Source organism: Nestor notabilis, unplaced genomic scaffold, assembly GCF_000696875.1.
Source record: "Nestor notabilis isolate BGI_N333 unplaced genomic scaffold, ASM69687v1 scaffold5812, whole genome shotgun sequence".
NCBI lineage: Eukaryota > Metazoa > Chordata > Aves > Psittaciformes > Psittacidae > Nestor > Nestor notabilis.
In genome coordinates this window covers 33,721-52,239 of record NW_009916857.1, presented here as the reverse complement: position 1 = coordinate 52,239, position 18,519 = coordinate 33,721, and the positions used below count along the sequence as shown (strand labels likewise).

The 18,519-nt window shown below is 38.6% G+C and overlaps 1 protein-coding gene across 1 annotated transcript in view; it reads right to left on the bottom strand.

Annotated features, from left to right (window-relative positions):
- Positions 1-7,806: 7,806 nt before the first annotated feature.
- GPR126 (G protein-coupled receptor 126) overlaps positions 7,807-18,519 on the bottom strand; it is a gene marked incomplete at its 5' end in the record, with an annotated part of 43,434 nt that continues 32,721 nt past the window's right edge. The window contains 4 exons of the mRNA XM_010024780.1: positions 7,807-8,017; positions 11,443-11,595; positions 13,559-13,660; positions 17,372-17,655. Coding sequence (XP_010023082.1) covers positions 7,839-8,017; positions 11,443-11,595; positions 13,559-13,660; positions 17,372-17,655 — 718 coding nt within the window. The remainder of the gene's footprint in view (positions 8,018-11,442; positions 11,596-13,558; positions 13,661-17,371; positions 17,656-18,519) is intronic.

Here is an 18,519-nt window from a genome sequence, read left to right as displayed (position 1 = left end):
GTTAACAAAAATAGCTACATGAAATTAAAGAGGATCACAGGGCAGGAGGTTGTCTCTGTGTGTCATCTGATACTGCTGTCGGTGTTGATGGTGGCACCCACATAAGTGGGTTTAGGTTCAGCCTGTTCTTAGACACTTCCAGTGATAGAGGGTCTCTTCTGTCCTGAAAGTCTTCTGGTGCTTCACTAGGACATATCCTTCACCTCTGCCTTGTTCAGGAGGCTATTTATAGACTATGCTTACACTAATCTCCAACTGATGTCCAGTCTGACTGCAGTAAGAGGGTCTCTTTGCTGGAATGTATCAAAAATCATATACAGCATCTGGTAGGATAAAATATGGCCAGAGAACTGCTTATTTGCTGAAACAGAGCACACATCAATTTGGGTAAAAACAACAGGCAAAGTGAAAAAGACCCATCTTTGAGAGTCATTAAAAATCAATGAGAATAAAAAAGCAGGATGCATTATAGTCAGCTGGCTGTTACCCAGCAACAGTATCTGACAGTCACACTCCCAGGGACAGCCTGCTTCTGCCTATGCTGATCTTTTTCAGGTTGATCCTTTGTGCAGTGAAGTGTACATTCTTCTTTTCTCTCAGTTCTGCCCAGCCACCTCAGAAGTACCATGACAGAAGCACTTCACTGTGCCTCTAGCTGAACCTAGTACAAAGATCTGGCGGTGTGCAGTGTGAGGCTTGAATAGGTTCACCTTTTCTTTGAAAACCCAGTGAAGTACCTCCTTGGTGCAATCCTTAGTCACCTACTAGGTACTGGCAGGCTTGACCCCGGCTCCTCTTCCATCTAATGTAGCTAAAATAAATAGATGTTCCTTTTCTCATCTATGAGCTGTCACCTAACCAGACCAGGGTGGGGGCTGGTTTGGGTAACCGTTTTAAGGCCCAGTCTGCCTAAATACATCCTGCTAACCTGCAAGAGGCATTAGCCTGACTGCTTCAGATCTTACTCTACAGTTACCACTGTCTGTAGGCTATACCAAAGAATCATAGAATAATAAAGTCAAAGAAACAGCGAAGAAACCATACACAGGTCAAGGTCCAGCTAAGCTGATGGGGCTGTGTTCCCTCGAGCTGCCCTCCCTAGTGCTGCAGAGCTCAATCTGGGCTCATCCCACAGTAAGTTGTTGCAAACATACAAAACTCCCCTGAAAACTGTTCGAGCTGCAGTCTGCATGGGAAACCACAGTATTTCAGCCCCTGTCCCCCAGTATCCCTACAAAGCTGGTTTCCCATGCTCACCCTCCATTCTTGAGCACCCTCACTGTCCTAAACTGTTGGTTGCAGCTCTGGGATCTGTGTAGTGGTGTCGGCATTTGCATAATGCTCAGCTCAACCGGTACCTTGGGTAATTCTAGAAAACGATGGTGTCTGAGCAATTAGGCATTTGCAGCTAGACTGAAAGGCATGCTGGCACGTCTGCTTTCCTGAGAAGTGAGCGCTGATTGTAGGGAGCACAGAGAAACAGTGGGGAACTCATGCTGGCTCCTGCCTTGTGCAGAGCCATCTTGCGTAAGTTCGCTGAGAGGCAATATGCCAGTAACATAGCTGTGCCGTGACTCTGGACTTGCTCAACACCAACACCACAAGTGTTTTGGAGAAGTGATGGTGTCATGAAGTCTGTCATACTAGTCTTGTGACCTGCTCCAAGTCCTGACTGTCCCTGGGCCTCTCTTCCCAGTGCTCCTTCTTCCCACAGACACAGCAGCCACATCTATGGGTTCTTTCCAAAAAAAGTAGGTGAGGCTAAAGCAGGTCATGTCCTTTGCTTCCTTCCCCAAACATCAGCCCCAGATCAACCCTCTCCTCGTATCTTGGTGTCAGCTTGGTACTGGTGCAGGTGTGAGGTTGAGAGGGACATGCCAGTAAGACTCCTGGGACAAGCACACATGGTGAGGCATTCAAACTGCTTCAGAAATTTTTCCCTGAAGATGCCAGGGAATTGTAGACAAGACAATTTGATTTTGACATGGAGCCATTTTCCAATGGAGCAGCTTTCTGTTCAGTCCTGCCCCAAAACACAGCATCACTGGGGGCAGCTGTACAGCTAAGCGTGTAGCTGAGCAGTTCTGCACCTTGCCTGAGCTGACCTGGTAATAGGGGAAAGACTAGATGGAGCAGAGGACCCAGCTGACAGCAGATCTGTCCCTATGCAGTAGAGGGAAAAAGTGGTAGGGAGGTATTGGCCTGTGTGCCAGTGTCAACAGAGGGCTGCTGTTTTGTTTTCCCTCCCTGGACACTTATGCATACAGTGAATTTCTGAGTCACAGTATGGCAGCCCAGCAGATCAACTCATTTGCCCAGTACTCAATAAGCTAGTGTGCAAGCCTGAAATGGTAAGCTGGGTCTGTTTGCTCAGCTGACAGCAGTGTAGCAGTTTCTAATTCCATTGCATGCCTTAGAGCAAGAAAGGAGGAAATGTAGCAACCAGCGAGAGAAAATACAGAGACGCTGTATTGCTCTTTCCACTAAATATGCCCAAATGTAGGCAGACAGCTCTCTCCCCTTATTTCCCCAAGTGCAGAGCTTTTGCTTTATCCGGTGATGTAACAGATTGCTAAATAATAGACAAACCTGATATGAACTCTCCTACTTATCTCTGTGCCGTGGAAGAATGTGGAAGAATCTTGGTGCATTTTCCACTTGATGTTAACATCTTCACAACGAGCAATATGCCACTGCCCTCTGCTGGAAAAGCAGGAGCAGTTGTGCCAGGCGAGTGGGAAAGAAAACCAGAGTGGCATTTTGTAAATGCATTAATATTATTGCATTTGCTGCACTTGGAACTGAAGCACTGCAAAAAGCAGGACAGGGACAGCAGGATCCCTGTGCCCATTGGGCAGAGCAGGATGCAATCCCCTACTATAGCCCTCTTCTCTTGCTTCGGTGAGCTCCCAGGGTAGGAAAAAACTAGCAGTGGAAGGAAACATCAGACCAGAGCTATCAGCATTTGTTCTTTCTCCTATGCTTTGGAGAGGAGAATGGAATACTGTAGGGATTTTTGAGAACTATTCTATCTAAAGCTATGTTTTTTGAGAACTCTTACTATAATAGTCTGGATACAAAAAGCCCAGTCTAGGCTATTTTGTACATGCTAAAGATTCAAGCTGGCATTTATTTTGTAAGGTAGTTCATTCAGTATACCTCAAGAAAACCATGTCACTGAAGCTGCTGTCAGACGGCTTTTGTTATGTATCACCACAATGTGCTTTCCTCATAGGTACGAAGTCTGGGTTTAATCTTAGACCAATAATAGCATTGGTCTTGAGCAAGCAGATGTATCTGAGGAAGGCCTATCTTTCCAGAAGAAGTTTCCAGGAGATTTATTTAGCTATTTCTGGTGTGGTGCTTGAACCTTATCAGACTGATTTCGCATCATGAGGGGCATGATATTCTTCCTAAACTACAGAGGTAGTATTGCTAGGTCAGTCTCCAAGCACAGAAATACTGGAGTTGCTGCCTTGAAGAACCATAGCAGATCATCAGCTTAAAGCTGGAGGGTCAAAAAAATTAGTTTTGACAGTGCACAAACAGCCATAGTGGTGTGTTCCACCTAGTCTAATGGCCTGCCTCTGTCACTGGTCAGGGTAACATATCTTGAGGAAGGGGCAAGATATCATGTAGAAAGAGTATAAAGATGCAAAGCAGGCCTTGACAACTACCCTTTCCCTTTCAGTCTCCCTTTATTTCTTTTCTCCTTTCCTTAGCACTGCAGCAAATGATTGTTCTAACGATAGGAGTGACAGGATGGGGTCAGGAGATCTGAAAATTAAATGGACTGAGTGACCAAAGACCAGCTAAGCAGGGGGTGAAGGCAAAAGCCTCCTAAGCATAGCAGTAGCTGAAGCACTGGGCATGAGACAGTTGCTCCACAACCTGGTTTGCATGATTGCTTTCCCTGACGTTAACTTCTAAGCCCTCTGCCTAATTTGCTGACCCATATATGGTTTTAGGTCTTTATATATAGTAAATGCATAACAACTTTTGTTATAATGGCTCCATGAATGACACACTGTTGCCCTGTAACTCAGTAGCTGTCCTTGTGGTTACATAGATGTGTCTGATTATAGATCAGCCTTTCAAAAGTAATAAAACAAAATGGCATTTTATGTAACTCAATGGGTTACAGTAGGAAGCTGTTAAAAGTAGAGGATTAAAATAAAATTGTTCTTGATATTTAAAAAGTGATGAAATGAGGAGAAATATAAATCCACCCCCAAATGCTGCAAATCACTCCCTACAAGTTTAGCATCTGCCAAGATTCTTCTTGGAAAAAACATGGCTCCTTCCCTCAGAGGGTCCTCCCACACTGTTCAAGGCATAAAGCTCAAAGGTAATGTTCACTGTCCACTGACACATGTGGACAGACCATCCACAGGCATGCTCACCATTCTCGTTAATAAATGCCACTTATGACATGGGAACTTTTTGATTGCTTTCTAAAAAGTATTACTGCTAAATCTTCATATTCTGTGCATTTTCTGTGATGAAACTTAAATACAGGGGAGCAAAGCTGACATATTTTAACCAGTTTCTGTATTCTTTAAAGGTAAATATTTAAAGCTAGGCCATTAGTGTGTTAAATTTAATGTTTAGACATTAGTGTGCATTAATCAAGTGATTGGCTGACTATAATATTTCAGCAGTGGTCATTCAAAGTATGATTATAAGTTGAATCAAGTTATTGATAATGAGGGACTACAGTCAGTTGGAAAGAAACATATGAACAGAAATAACTGCAGTTTTACATTATTCATTTGCGTTAACTCTAAAAGATCATCCCAGCATATTGTTTGTTGCCTTGATTTTCCTTTCATTTCTATGACATGGCTGCTACCATAAATAAATGAACTTGCATAACTTTCAGATCATTCACTGGATGTGGCACTGAGTAAATCATAAAAGGAAAACTCATATTCTGCAAAATGCATTCCTCTGATGAGATGGAGTGTCTTCTACATTTATTTCCAACATTTTGGCTAGGCATGTACCTGTCTCACATACTTAATAAACACAAGATTATTTTCCAGAATTCCACTGAGTAATTTTTGCCATTAAACACTAAAAAGGAAAAAAAAAAATAAAAATCAACCATTCACTATTAAAAGACTTTAATTACTTGGAACACTAACATCAAGAATGTTTACTTGAAAATGATTCTTTCCACTTTAGTCCATCTTCAAACCTGTTAGACTATATTCCACTGACTAATATTACAAATCACACTGGCATGTTTCCTCACACTTATAAAAGATAGAACTACAGTAAATCGCTTCACAAGGTGTTCAGAAATAACATATATAAGAAATTATTCTTTCCCTCTTCTTCTATGATGAAGCAGAAGCTCAGTTGTAAAGTACAAGAACAGTCATGATAGAGCTAAATATATTTGACATATTTAACCTCACAAATAAATAAATATATACAAGGGAGGTTACAGCATGTCAACTACAAAGTAGAATATTACATTGTAGAATTGAGAGCATTCAAGAGCATCTAACTGACACAGTTTAAGATTACTACATGGTAGTAAAAAAAAAAAAGAGAAAAAATCTTAATTCAGCAAAAATATAGGTAGCTATACATTGATAGGTTACAGCTCAGCTTCAGTCAGGATACGATGTTTGCTTTTTATTTATATTTCACTAATCTGTTATGTTTTATTTATTCCTCATTTTTCCAGGAATGTTTGGTTATCCTTCTCTTCACTTCTGAACACCTTAATCAGGTGAAAATCTCACAATAAGCTGCTATGTGAACACTAGTATCTACAGTAGGTAAGCAAGTGGGATGATGTAAATTCAGTAAATGCTTGTACGTAATCTCTCCCTAAATCATTTCCCTTATTAAAGATATCTGACAACACTCATCCCTGTTAATAATTAGATTTTAAGTGAATCAGGTTGACTTTAATTCATAACCACCATGTAAGTATTTGTAGTTATGAGACTGAGGTTTCACTAAGGTCCGTGTAGCGACAGCAGTGTTTTTGGACAGAATGCCATCAGGGCATCCTCCTCCCACCAGGTGTTTGCAGCCAGGGAAAACATGCCATTTGTGCGGTCACAGCATTAAATGATCTCTGCACGCAAAAGCACACGCAAAGAGCAAAGAGAGGCACAAATCCACATCCCTAATAACTGAACATCCACCTGCTTGGCAACTGAAAAATCTCAGCACAATTTTCTGGTCCCTTCTGAGTACTATAAATAAATACATGGCTACAAATGCTTTTGTTAAAAAAAAAGAAAAGTCTTTTCAAAAATGAAAACTTCCACGAGGAAACATTCTCCTCTGAAAACAGTATTTAAAAATACCTTTGATGTTTTGGCCTATTCCTTCAGCAACTTGTGCGGTTACAATTTTTATAAAACCTGTCATGGGGCAAGACATGCTTCCTGAGGAGAGATGCTCTTCTGGCAGTCATGGCCACATGCTAATGTGTCACACATTTACAGAGATTAAAACACGTAAGCATTTTATGTTTTTGTCTGTTCTCTGCACACATAAAACTCAGTGTCGCTGTGCACACAGTACAGCAATGTCTAAATGCTGTTTAAACTCTGTGCCTCCAACAACCTCAATCAAGTCAACCAACAGGGGGGCAGGAGAGGAATACTAATAACATTTTGTGCCCGGAAGGATGTTATTTATTTATTACTGGTAAACGTATTCCAGGTTATTCTAATGTTGCAATGCCATGTGATGGAGGTGTCTATACATACAGCATATCTAAAGTACAGAGACTAACAAATGAACCCATGGGTTTACAAAGTATTCAACTTTCATTTAAATACTTAAACTTAAGTTTTAGCACCGTTCATTTTTCTTCAATTGTGGAACACACTGTGGTTTCCTGTCATATTTACTGTGTGCATTATTATAAAAACGTGTGGAGAGAGTCCTATGTATATACTTATACATCTATATATAGCTGCATGTCTTCTATTTTGTTTAGTGAAAAAGAATATTAAACATAGAATTGTGATGGGAGATGTCCATTTTATACATACCAACCAATAAATATTGAAACATGACCTTGTGTAAACTTTGGATTTACCTGTGTACTTGTTGTGCACAGATGCAAATAATACGTATGACTGTGTTTCCATATATACCAATGGGTTTAAAATCTGCAAGAGTTACTAACGACCTGCATGTCCTTCTCAGCCAGCACATCTATGTAATAAGTGTGTTTCTTTGTACATGGATACAAAATAGCCTGAATTTACAGCACATACTCTTTTGGTAAGCAAGATTTGCGTGATTAGGTCTATTTAGTGAAAAATGGTTTAAAATAACCCTTTAACACTGGTGTTAGGGTTTTTCACTTATGAATAAAAACCAGACAGCACTAGACAGTCAAGAAGCAAGAATCTAACAAATGTCAGAGGGAAAAATACATAATTTTCAAAAGAAACAGACCATCAGTAAACTGTTCAGTAAGAGTTTTTCTGTACTGCGTGTCATGTCTGCTATTTTCTCCATGAGTTAAGACTCACTTCTGTCTGGACTATATAATTTAGAGATAGGCTTGTGGCTCTTCAGTCTTAAAAAATATTTACACAGGATTACAATTAGCTGTCCAGGCATCATGTTGGCTGGCACACATTTAAAAACAGCTCAATACCATGGTGGAAAAATTGTCTTTTTCCACAACAGTAGAAAGGTAGGGAAATCAGTCCTTGAGTGGGAGCTGTTAACAGGAGAGTATTATGAACTGGGAAAAAATAACTAAACAGGTCACATTCTATGACATCCGGTATTCTTAGTTCCAAGAAGACTTTCTGCCTTCCTTCAGTTTAAAAAACTCAGAAGCCCAGTTAGAACTTTGTGCTGTGACTAAATGTGTCGGATATGATGATATTTTTATAGAAGTTGTCGGAGTGAGGGTTACAATATCCCTTGACCTTGTCAATAACCTGGTGGACAGGGATAATTGATGTCTGTTCTCCATCCTCTTGGGCAAATTTTGAAGATGGCTTGTCAAGATAAACATTGTCTAGAAAGAGGACAAAACAACAAGAAGAAGTTAGGGCTTCTTAAGCAAACTCATAGTTTAACAGGTCTAACAGTATCACTCCCACATAGATATGCCTTCATTTGCCACTACTGCTGAATCAAATTACTGCCCAAAAGGCCAGCAAAGAACTTTCCGGCTTGGCATTGCTTCTTCTAAATTCTTTTTGAGATGCTTCGTTTTGTGGGCAGACATCTCAAGGTCTCTCTTGAAATTCTCCCACTATTCTTTTGCCTGAAGTGTAGCTGTCTCCTATTACCTTTTAATACATTAATTTACTGTTGATGCTTTGAATCTTACAAACTAAAATAATTTTGATGTTTTTAGCACTGAAATAGGGATTACCTCCATAACACCTGGTGAATAACATCTCCACACAATAAAGTAGGGGAAAACGACAATAAAAGGATTTAATTATTTCAATAGCTGAGATTTTAGGCTATGCACAGAAATAATGTACTCTGTGCAAGATACAGTAGAAGATGACTTGCATTTTAAAGAAGACAACCAGACTGAAACTGGCATAAATTTGACTTGCCTAGCATGCCTTTGTTTTGTCCATAATATGGAGGGTACTGAAAAACTGGGGGGAGAAAAAGATGCAGAAAACTGGCATCCCTTCACAGTTCAGGTGCTACCAACCAAGGGTGGAGCGCAAGGCATTTCCCAGCCGGGCTGCTAAAGTGCTTCCGCGGCTAACACTGTTGCTGTTCCGAGAACGGTCAGTAGGTAGAGCTCATGCAGTGAGCAATGAGACGAGAGAGCCCGTATCTCATTTTCTCAAGTACAAAGTCCTAATGAGCTATCTTATCCTTCTACTGCAGTGAATAAAGCTGGAATTAATTCTCTTAACCCAGGCAAGTTTTGGACCCTTGCAAGCCATGTATGTATCCTCTGAAGCAATGTTTTCTACAAGTGACATTTTTACAAGACTATTTACACGACTAGTGAAATCACCTTCAAAATTTCCTTGCTAAAGGATCATTTAATAATTTAGCCTATTACTTAAACTATGATTTCATACAAAAAAAATCTTACAGAAATAAATTAACTAAAAGTAAACAGAAAAGTAACCCGCCCCTGCAGAAGTCATGATATCAAGCCATAAAAAGTGTTGCAAAGGAGAAATGGATTGCAGAGCAAGAGATCAACAGAGTTTTACTCATGACAAAAGAAACAGGCATGTTCAGGCATATCAGGATGATTTTTTCAAAGCACGCAATAATGTCCATGAATTGCAGCAAATAAGGCCATGACCAATAGCAATCTGCTGAGTACTGTGTGCCTTTCCAGTGTATGCATTTACCAGCCAATGGTACTACATTTTGAAATATTTCTGCACATTTAATAGCTTATTACAAAGTTAATTCTCAGCCTTTAGGGAAAGTTTTTGAAATTCCTTGCAAATACATACACTCTTTTTTCACAAGGCATCATTACAATGTTAAATACCAGGCATTTCCTCATGAAATTTGCATGCACAGGAATTACATAAGGCTTTTGAAACCATCAGAAGGCTCTTTTTTTTTTTAGGCCAGTGGGCTTTGCACTTAAGTACAGGGTTAAAATCCTGTGTCACTGAAGTAATTGGTAGTTGTACCACCAAATTTTCTGCAGAAATAATCATATCTTCTCATTCAGAGAAGTGTCATATATAGTACTATCTACAAGATTATATCAGACCCCTAGACAACGGGGACACAAGATGCTGAAGTGATCCCTTTCCTTCACCCAGTAGGGTCCACCCAATATTTGTGTACGCTTTGTGTATGGGTGTTTCAACTCAATATCCTTTCCCCAGACTACTGTACACAGGCATTAGTGTCAGGACATGGTCTATTTTCTAAAAAAGTATCTTCCAAATGCTTTAGGCCCCATGCAGAGTGCAGACACCCAGACTTTGAAGCTCGCTTATCCTTTGATTCAGCATCAATGGTGCAAGATGTAATAGTGAGAAACAAGCAGCGTTTCTGATTAGCGAAGTCCTTTGTGTCAATGAGGACATCATGCAAAAGGCATCCCTCCACCCTGTTTGACACATGCATCCAACAAAAGCAATTCTCACTTTACCTGTAATGCTCCACCACTGATGAGGAAAGGGCTTTAGAAGACATTATCTATACCACAAACACATGAATGCTTGTGTCAATTCCAGAGAGCACATTATAACCATATTAAGAAGAGTTGCCAAGATATGTTAGCTATTACATTATTTGTCTCCAATTTAGCTAAGACATCAAACAACTTTAGCTGCATTAAAAATCAGAATCTGAATGTTATTTTCTATTACTTTAACATGTGAAAAGATATGTCATTATATAAAAACCCAACCTTAGCAAAAATTCCCTTGGATTATCACAATAAAATGTGTATTTTCAGAGGTCAAAGCAAAATGTATTAGAATCTTAAAAGTAGAGAGAAAACTGTGGTATTCCCTTAACGCCCAATAAACCATCATGTTACAAACTATGATTACATTACCAACTGCAGTCCCTTTTAGGAAATAATTTATGCATGGGATTAAGCTCATCACTTTTGAAGAAAGTACACAAGCATGCAAGTTTCTTTTAACTTCTTATCTGGAACTGTTCTATTGTTTTGCTTTAAGAATGCATTGCAAAAGCTCTAGCATTAAGTATCTTTAATTGTCAGACTGATAAAAAGCCCTGAGTCCAACAAAACATTCAAGCATATTTTTATCATTAACCCCAATACTAAGGCTCTAAATGTTGGTCTGCCATGAGTACAAATGAGAATTTTCTGTCTGCAGAAGAGAAGTTGCTCTGCAGTGGACAAAGCTCTCCATTCTCTTATTAAATTACGAGCAGCACTGTCATAGATGACTATTATAGATGCTGTTTGTGGAAGACTGCTGACAGAAGTGTCCCCTCATAGGAAAGAATGCTGAAGACAGGTTGCTTAGGGCAGTTGGGCGCATGGCACATCAAACCTGAGATGGCAGCAGGGACAGGTACCCTGGTGAGGCAGGCCCCAGATGTTTGCTCCAGCATGGCTGCGAAAGGCAGTCCTGAAAGCAAGCTCAGGTACACCGGGGTATTTCTAAGATACTGGTCATTTTTACTGTATTCAAAGCAAATGTTCTTCATGTACAATCTTTCTTGGAATGGTCCTTTCCAACCCAAACCGTTCTATGATTCTATGAATCTCAATAACCAAGAAAGACATACAGTCATAAAATACCTGACGCATAGCCCCTCATGCTGATGGATGCACTGAATATTGGTTACTGAGAAAATAACAGTAAGATTCGTGTTGAACAGTAACATATATTTTAAAAATACCGAGCATATACAAATGGATGAAATTTTCTCACATTAACCTTTGGGTGGAAAACCCTATTGTGCCTTTAACATGAAAACTACATATTCACAGATGCAAGAACTCACCTGTATGGCTGTTTCGTTTGCAATATGTATTCGTTGTAGATTTTGATTTGGATGTTAAGTAGGTTGAATTGGAGCCAATGGAACTAGAAGATAGGGATTTCCCAAGATTATCAGAACTCTTCTTTATAATATTGGTTGCTGTTTTGCTCCAATCTAAAAATGATTGAAAAGTTTTACATAAATAAATTACCATAAGTACTAAACGCCTAATTTATTCAATTGTGAACATTTCAAGTATCAGATCATTTCTTAATGTTGGTTCTAACACACAGCCTGTCCTTTTCCTGTTAGGTAGCCTCTTTTGTTCTTAAGAAATACAAGAATTATTCCAACTTAATTTACTTTGCTGTTTACCACAGTAGTAAAATTTTCTTCATAAATTAAATAAAATAGCTAATTAATACCAGTAAACTTGTTGAGGAAAACCAACACCTAAAAATTCATCACAAGTGTCCCAATAACAGTAGAATAAACATATCTAACTACTTTATCATATACTTGCAGGTAGGTACATTATTCACTCTACTGCAATTAAACTCAAAAAGTGGAAGAGAAGTCCAAACCAAAGGCACATGGACCACTTTTGTCTTGATTCAAATCAAGACAAATATTTTATCTTAAAACATTGCTGTAGGGTATAGGTTACTATTTCTCTGATCTAGGTATGGCAGTATTGCCAGGCTTAGCTTGTTTGTTTCTTTGCCCTTTCATAGCATGCCCTAAAGTATTCTTCAACTGGATAGGTATGTAAGTTCACATTTGGGTATGTTTCACTGTTCTGCCTGAAAACTATGCCAGGTTCATGGAGAATCAAACCAGCCGATGGGGTTGGACTGGTTAGTGCTAGGCATAATGGCTGCACATTAACTATACCACTGAAGTACTCAAATCCTTCAGGCTTTTATTTCTATCATACCCACAACAGCAGCATAAAAATCTGGAAATAATTTGATCCATCTGTGTTTTCCAATTCAGGAATTACAGCATGAACCACACGGAAACTGAGCAGATGAAACAATCTGGATGCCTGATCAGAATGAATATGCTTTTCCTAATTTGTATTAACTCTTTAAAATCATGAATCAGATTTTCTTAGTACAAAGTGAAAGCATAAATGTTTTATAGTGTACAATGACAATGCATTCCCTAAACAAAATAGAGCAAAACAAAGCAGAAGTCTTGATGGCAAAGAAGTTACTTAAAAACTTGAAACAAATCTTGGATGCCAAGAGACAAAGGATATTTGGAGCAGTGTTATTATCCAGGATATATGAGTTTACCTTACTAGGCAATGAGCTTAATGCCACCTTACATCAACTATAGATTTCAACCCTGGTCATTGAGCAACAATCGTATAAGCAAAAATTGTATGGTTCTATCAGACAGCAAAACAAGATCTAGCTCCTAAACACAGGAGTCTAATGCCATCTGAGATGGCCAAAGGTGCAGGAGACTATAAATGCAGTGTCCCAAATGTTATACTTTTAACTATCCAAACCATCTGCTCTCCTTGCTCTCTGAGAGTTGCAGCTGAAGATGAACTTCAATTCTGGAACCTAATTAGGCTTCTGCAAAAGGAATTTTCTATAGTTTTGAGTCTTTAGTGGTCTCTCTGAATTACATGGTGAAGTATACAGCAGTTTGAAAAGGCAAAGACAAAAGCAAAAGAAGTCAGAGTATTTCTATCTGCTTTTTAATAATTGGTCCTAGATCGACCTTACAATCCACACAATTCAGTCAACAAACTGTAATGTAGGAGAAAAGTGATAAGATTGGCTTTTTAATGACAGAGTTTGAATCTCTAGATCTTCATTTATGTATTTATTTTTTCAGGGTCCAAAGGGCCTTCTGAAATCACGCTTACAGCACTACAAAGTTCACCAGCTGCCTTCAGTGAAAAACTGAAAAAGAAGGCTTGAGCATTTTTATTAAGTGATATATGAAAAGTCCCTTGGCAATTGTTAGTACTGAAGTGAAATGACAGGCTATGATTAATCTATTTTTCCACATCTCTGGCTTACATTGTGTTATATTAAAAATAACATAGCAAGCTGTTCACCTGGACTGTTATAGACTACTGCAGCACCTAAGGAGGGGAGCTATGAATGGCTTTTACCTGAATTGTCTGCCAGTCGGAATCTGCCACAACAAAGATGTCTCCTCCATTGCTTCTGTACATTTTCTTTCATAGCACAATGGAATACAAATATAAACAAACCTGCAACCAAAGCAAACAAACAGCAAATGAAGCATGTATTTATAAATAAACAGATTAACTAACATCTGCTAAAACAAAGACTATGAACTGCAAGCAAAGGAAAATAATTTTAAGTTTCGTTACTGTCTTCTATGCCTCCTTTAGGAGATATGGAAATTAATTAAATCTTTTCCAACCTCTAGCTGCCATGTCAGTGACTGGAGAAAGGGAAATCTGAAGGGAGAGAATAGACACTGTTGTTTTATTGATACTGTTGATTTAGATCCAGTTCAGTGTGAATCTTTTAATTATTTTTTGGCTGAGAGGGAAATAATTAAAAGGTTTTGTCTTTGAACCAAATGAGTATTTTGCACCGAACAGGACTGCAAGAACCAGACTGCAAAGTAAATACAGGCACTATTATATTAGCAAGGAGATATTTTATCTCCTCCTGTTCCACATCTATAGAACTCTGGGCTGTACTTTTACAGCCGGAAGTCTTTTAATTGGCACTTAAGAATGCCCTGGAAAAGAGCACTTTGATTTATGTGCATCTCATGCATGTACTTGAAATGATTATGAAAATGGTAAGAATATGTTTTCAAATACTAATTAGGTGTCCAGATACTTACTTCTTAAGAAAATTACCTGGTTTGTGCATGCAATTGCAATAAATGTGTTTAAAAATGTTTTTGTAGAGTTTATTTTTTGCATGCAATTGTGTAATATTTATTTTCAAGACAGAAGGTAAGCAACTACCATGTGGTAAAGGAGGTCTTAACTGGGCGTATGGTATGATTTCATCATTCTACAGAGATATTTTGGAGCTAAATACAGAAGTTGGAAGGCTCATATGCTCCTGGCTCTTCCCAGGCAGGCGCTAGCTGTGGAATCTTCCGTCGTTCTCTGGTTTGGTCTGTTCTTGTTTTACTCTTATTCTCTGGGAGAGAGCCAGCCTGAGGCTGAACACCTGATGGCAAAATGTCACTGCCAAATCCCTCATGATTATATCTTAAACGTGAATAAATACTACCTAATGTGGGCAAATGTGGTTAAGTACCATCCTCTAAAACTGTCCCTTTATGATCATCATGAATAGTCCTGTATACTAATGCCTACTATGTTTCAGCTGGTAGAGCACAATGGCAGGGTATAGCTTGGAAAAAAATGCTCTGGAGCATAAAATTATCCTCTTCCCTCCAAAGCGCTAAGGTCTAATTTTGAATGAATGCGTACCATTGAACTGGACTTCTATTTGCTTATAGCCATCAGGCCAGGCTGACAGCACTGAGATCAGTTAACTTAGGTAAAGCTTGTGTCATGAAACACCTTTTTCACCTTTTTTGCAAAGTTTTTCAAGAGCTGATAGGGAAAAAAAAAAAAAAAAGAGCAGCACTATTTAGGAAAGGCAAATATACCTTAATACATCCCACACACAAGCTCTGGTGCACTACAGTTTTTCTGTTCAGTAAAATATTTTTGTGTGTGATTTGTTTTAAGCACACAGTAATTCCAAGGCAATCATTAGCGGCTCTTAAAGGCTTAGAGATAAGCAGTTGTTAGTGGCTCAAACTTCTGCACAGCTACAAACTTACTAAATTGATGCTGAATTAAGTCCTGGTGAAAGTCTGGACCTTTCTGAATAGTTAAAAAAGAAAATGTGTATGTCTACAGTAATACAAAACAAATGTACTGCATGAAGTACTTTGCCTTTGCCCTGTCTGGGCTTGGTCTCTGAATTTTTTTTTCTGTATTTCATTATTCATTAAGTTTACAATGTGCTTTAGTAGCAGAGTTTTGGTTTTGCTTCCCAGAGCCAAATCAGACCCTAGGCTTGGCTCTGACTTGAAAGTATTTGGCTTGCCCAGGCATATATATAAAATGAGCAGCCAAAAAAAGATGTTCCCAGTTTTTTTCACTCTGAGTGTCAAAGAGAGAAAAATCATTTCCTATGTAGATGAAAGAGCAAAGTACGGTAACACCAGCAGTTGCTGCAATTTACTTTTTCACTGATAGTGCACAGAAAACTGTTGATGGAGGCTGCTGGTATAGCTTAAAATACTCATGCAGGTTTCAAAACCTTGAGAGAGAATAAACATGTTTACTGAGGTCTTCAAAATGAAGCTTGTTCTAATACTGATGAAACACTTGCCAGACTTCACCCAGCTTTCTGGTGCTAGGAAACGCTTCCTGATAAAAATCCTAATTGTAACTTTGCTCCATTCCATCCCCTTATTGCTACATGTACACTGCACCAGTTATATGTGATTTTAAATATCCATTTCCTTGTTTCCTTAGCTTTGCCTAGCTCTTTCTGACACAGCAATAAGCATTTTGAGATACGGGATTTTATCTTCCTGTGCTTGATGTGATATGCCTGATCATATACTGTGCCATCATTGCTATCAAAATCTGTGAAAAGCTCCTCACTCTTCTTTTTGCATTTACTCCTCAGCTTTTTTAGTTTCATCTTCTGACTTGACTGTCTTCCAAATATTCATTTTCCATTGAACAGTGTTATTAACCAACAGAGACTTAAGCAGTGGTGGTCAACCTTGTGTGTACTGTGCACATATAAGCCTAATTGATTGCACTGGAAATCCTGGTTCCAGAGAACTTGTTCAATTTGGCCCTTGGCATGCTTTTCAGAGTTTCAATCTTTTTTCATGTTCTTCCCATACTTCTAATCTCCCTAGGCCCTTCTAAATTTCTAAGAGAGACACATTGCAGCAAATACTTCATTATGCTGCTAGAGGAGTATCAGAATCTGTCCTTTAGAAAAAAAATCTTTAGTAAGAACACCACATCCAAACAATTTTTGCCATTTTGCCTAAGTATTTTAGGTTAAAACTGAACCAAACCAAAACCCACAACATTATTCTCTTTCCACGAATGCTCAATAAATCTTCTGGCACAGTAAATATACCTCAGCTGTAAGAGATAAAATCTACACAGTGTCAAAAGTAAGTACTTCTTTCGTAAAGGGAAGATATTTTGCTGACCCTGGGAAAATTTATTTCTTATCTCAGTATTTGTGTGGAATAACACATGCTCCTCCAATGACATTGGAAGACAATGGTACATATGCAGATTTCAGCTCTGAGCTGAAATTATTTTAAAAGTCACCTATACAATTCTGTAATTTATAAGTGATTACAATTTACAGCATTTTCAAAAGGATGAACTATGTTGGAAAGGTAAATATTCAAAACCTCGATAAAGGTAACCAAAAAAAAGTTGACTTTAACAGTCATTGTATTTTCCTTAAAGAACTGAAGGATACCTCATATCTCTGTGCTACCTGTCCACATTGAAACAGGACTAAATTTTGTTTTATGAGCTTCTCATGCCTTAATAAAATAGTTATGAGCTTTACAGATTCCCTACAGGAATAAATTAAGGACAGAGGCTTCCTATAGTTGTTACAATCAGTGAAAGGAAATGTTGAAGGTCATACAGCATCTATCTCAGCAGTGATCACTGAAGACTGTCAGCTAGGAACAGCATTATTTATTATACAGTGCATTTTATGGAAAAGACCTTGAAGCGCTAATCACTTTAAGACATTCAAGCCATATGTAGTTGGTATCATTATTTCACACAAAGGGAAACTAACGATAGTTTAGTATCAAGGGAAAAACTAGAGTGCTTTGATCTAAGCTTCCTAGTCAAATCACTGGACATAATATGCCCCAGAACAGCAACAGTTCAAATATTATTTGTTCAGCTTACCTTGCAGTGAATTGAAAATTGAGAAGAGGTACAGGAAAGGAAGAGTTAAGGGACCCCAGGCAAAAAAGGCAAAGCCCCATGTCATGCCCAAGAGGAAGGTCAGGCTGACCACGCTACGGAGGTTCCTCAGGATCTCTTCCTTCAGGCTCCGATTAGTTCTTTTCCCATTCCTCCCACAGATCTGCACCATCACCACAATAAACATGGCAACATTCATCAGAAACATGATTCCAAAGTATCCAGCACAAGTCACATAAAAGACAACTTCATTCTTGATCCAGCAGCTGTAAAAAAATACAAAAATATGATCATTTTTAGGTAATGCAAACTATACTCTAACTATTTATATGCCTACAAGGAAAATCAATCTATATCTGATATCACTGATGCCAACCTATACTTTAACACGAAACCTTTGTCTATTTTCTGTTTGTAAATAGGATCAAGTTTAGTGACATCTTGAATGACCACAGCCCATAGTACTATCATGCCAGAAGTCTGAGGGTTGTACTGCATTTTTGTTGAAACTAATTTTAAAGGGAATCTGGCCTCAGATACAAGCTGTGGGAACTGCAATGCCATCATGGAAAGTTTAGACTCAGTATGTGTAGCTTCACCACTTTCTCCTGTGTGAGGCATAGGATACTTTAGTAACAGAATGGGAAAACTTGGATTTTCAGTGTCAAAATCCCAAGTTTCACTTCAGTGAAAGGACAAATCATACATCACTGGAGAATGGACGGGTAGTCCTTTGTGATAGCCATTTGACAGTTGGCCATCTGAGAGACCTAACTTATTCCTCTAATAGCAAACGGCCAGAATGTTTAGCATGATATTATAACAAAAGTACAAAATGACAACTTTGCCAGGCAAGGAACAGAAACAAGGTAACAGTCATGTAAAAAATACAGCATTTGGAGATTATTATCTTGGCATCAAGAGAAGAACGTAGAAAGCTGTTGAACTACATTGACAAAAGGCTGTTTTATTTAGAAAGGAGACTATTTTTATAACACTTCTTTCTTTGCTCTTACCTAGAAGATATAGTTTTCATTAAGATAAACCAAACCAATTATTTCTATTTTATTTTCATGACAAAAGTTATGTGTAATTCTTTTGCCAGAGGAGCGTCTGTACCTGGCACTGGG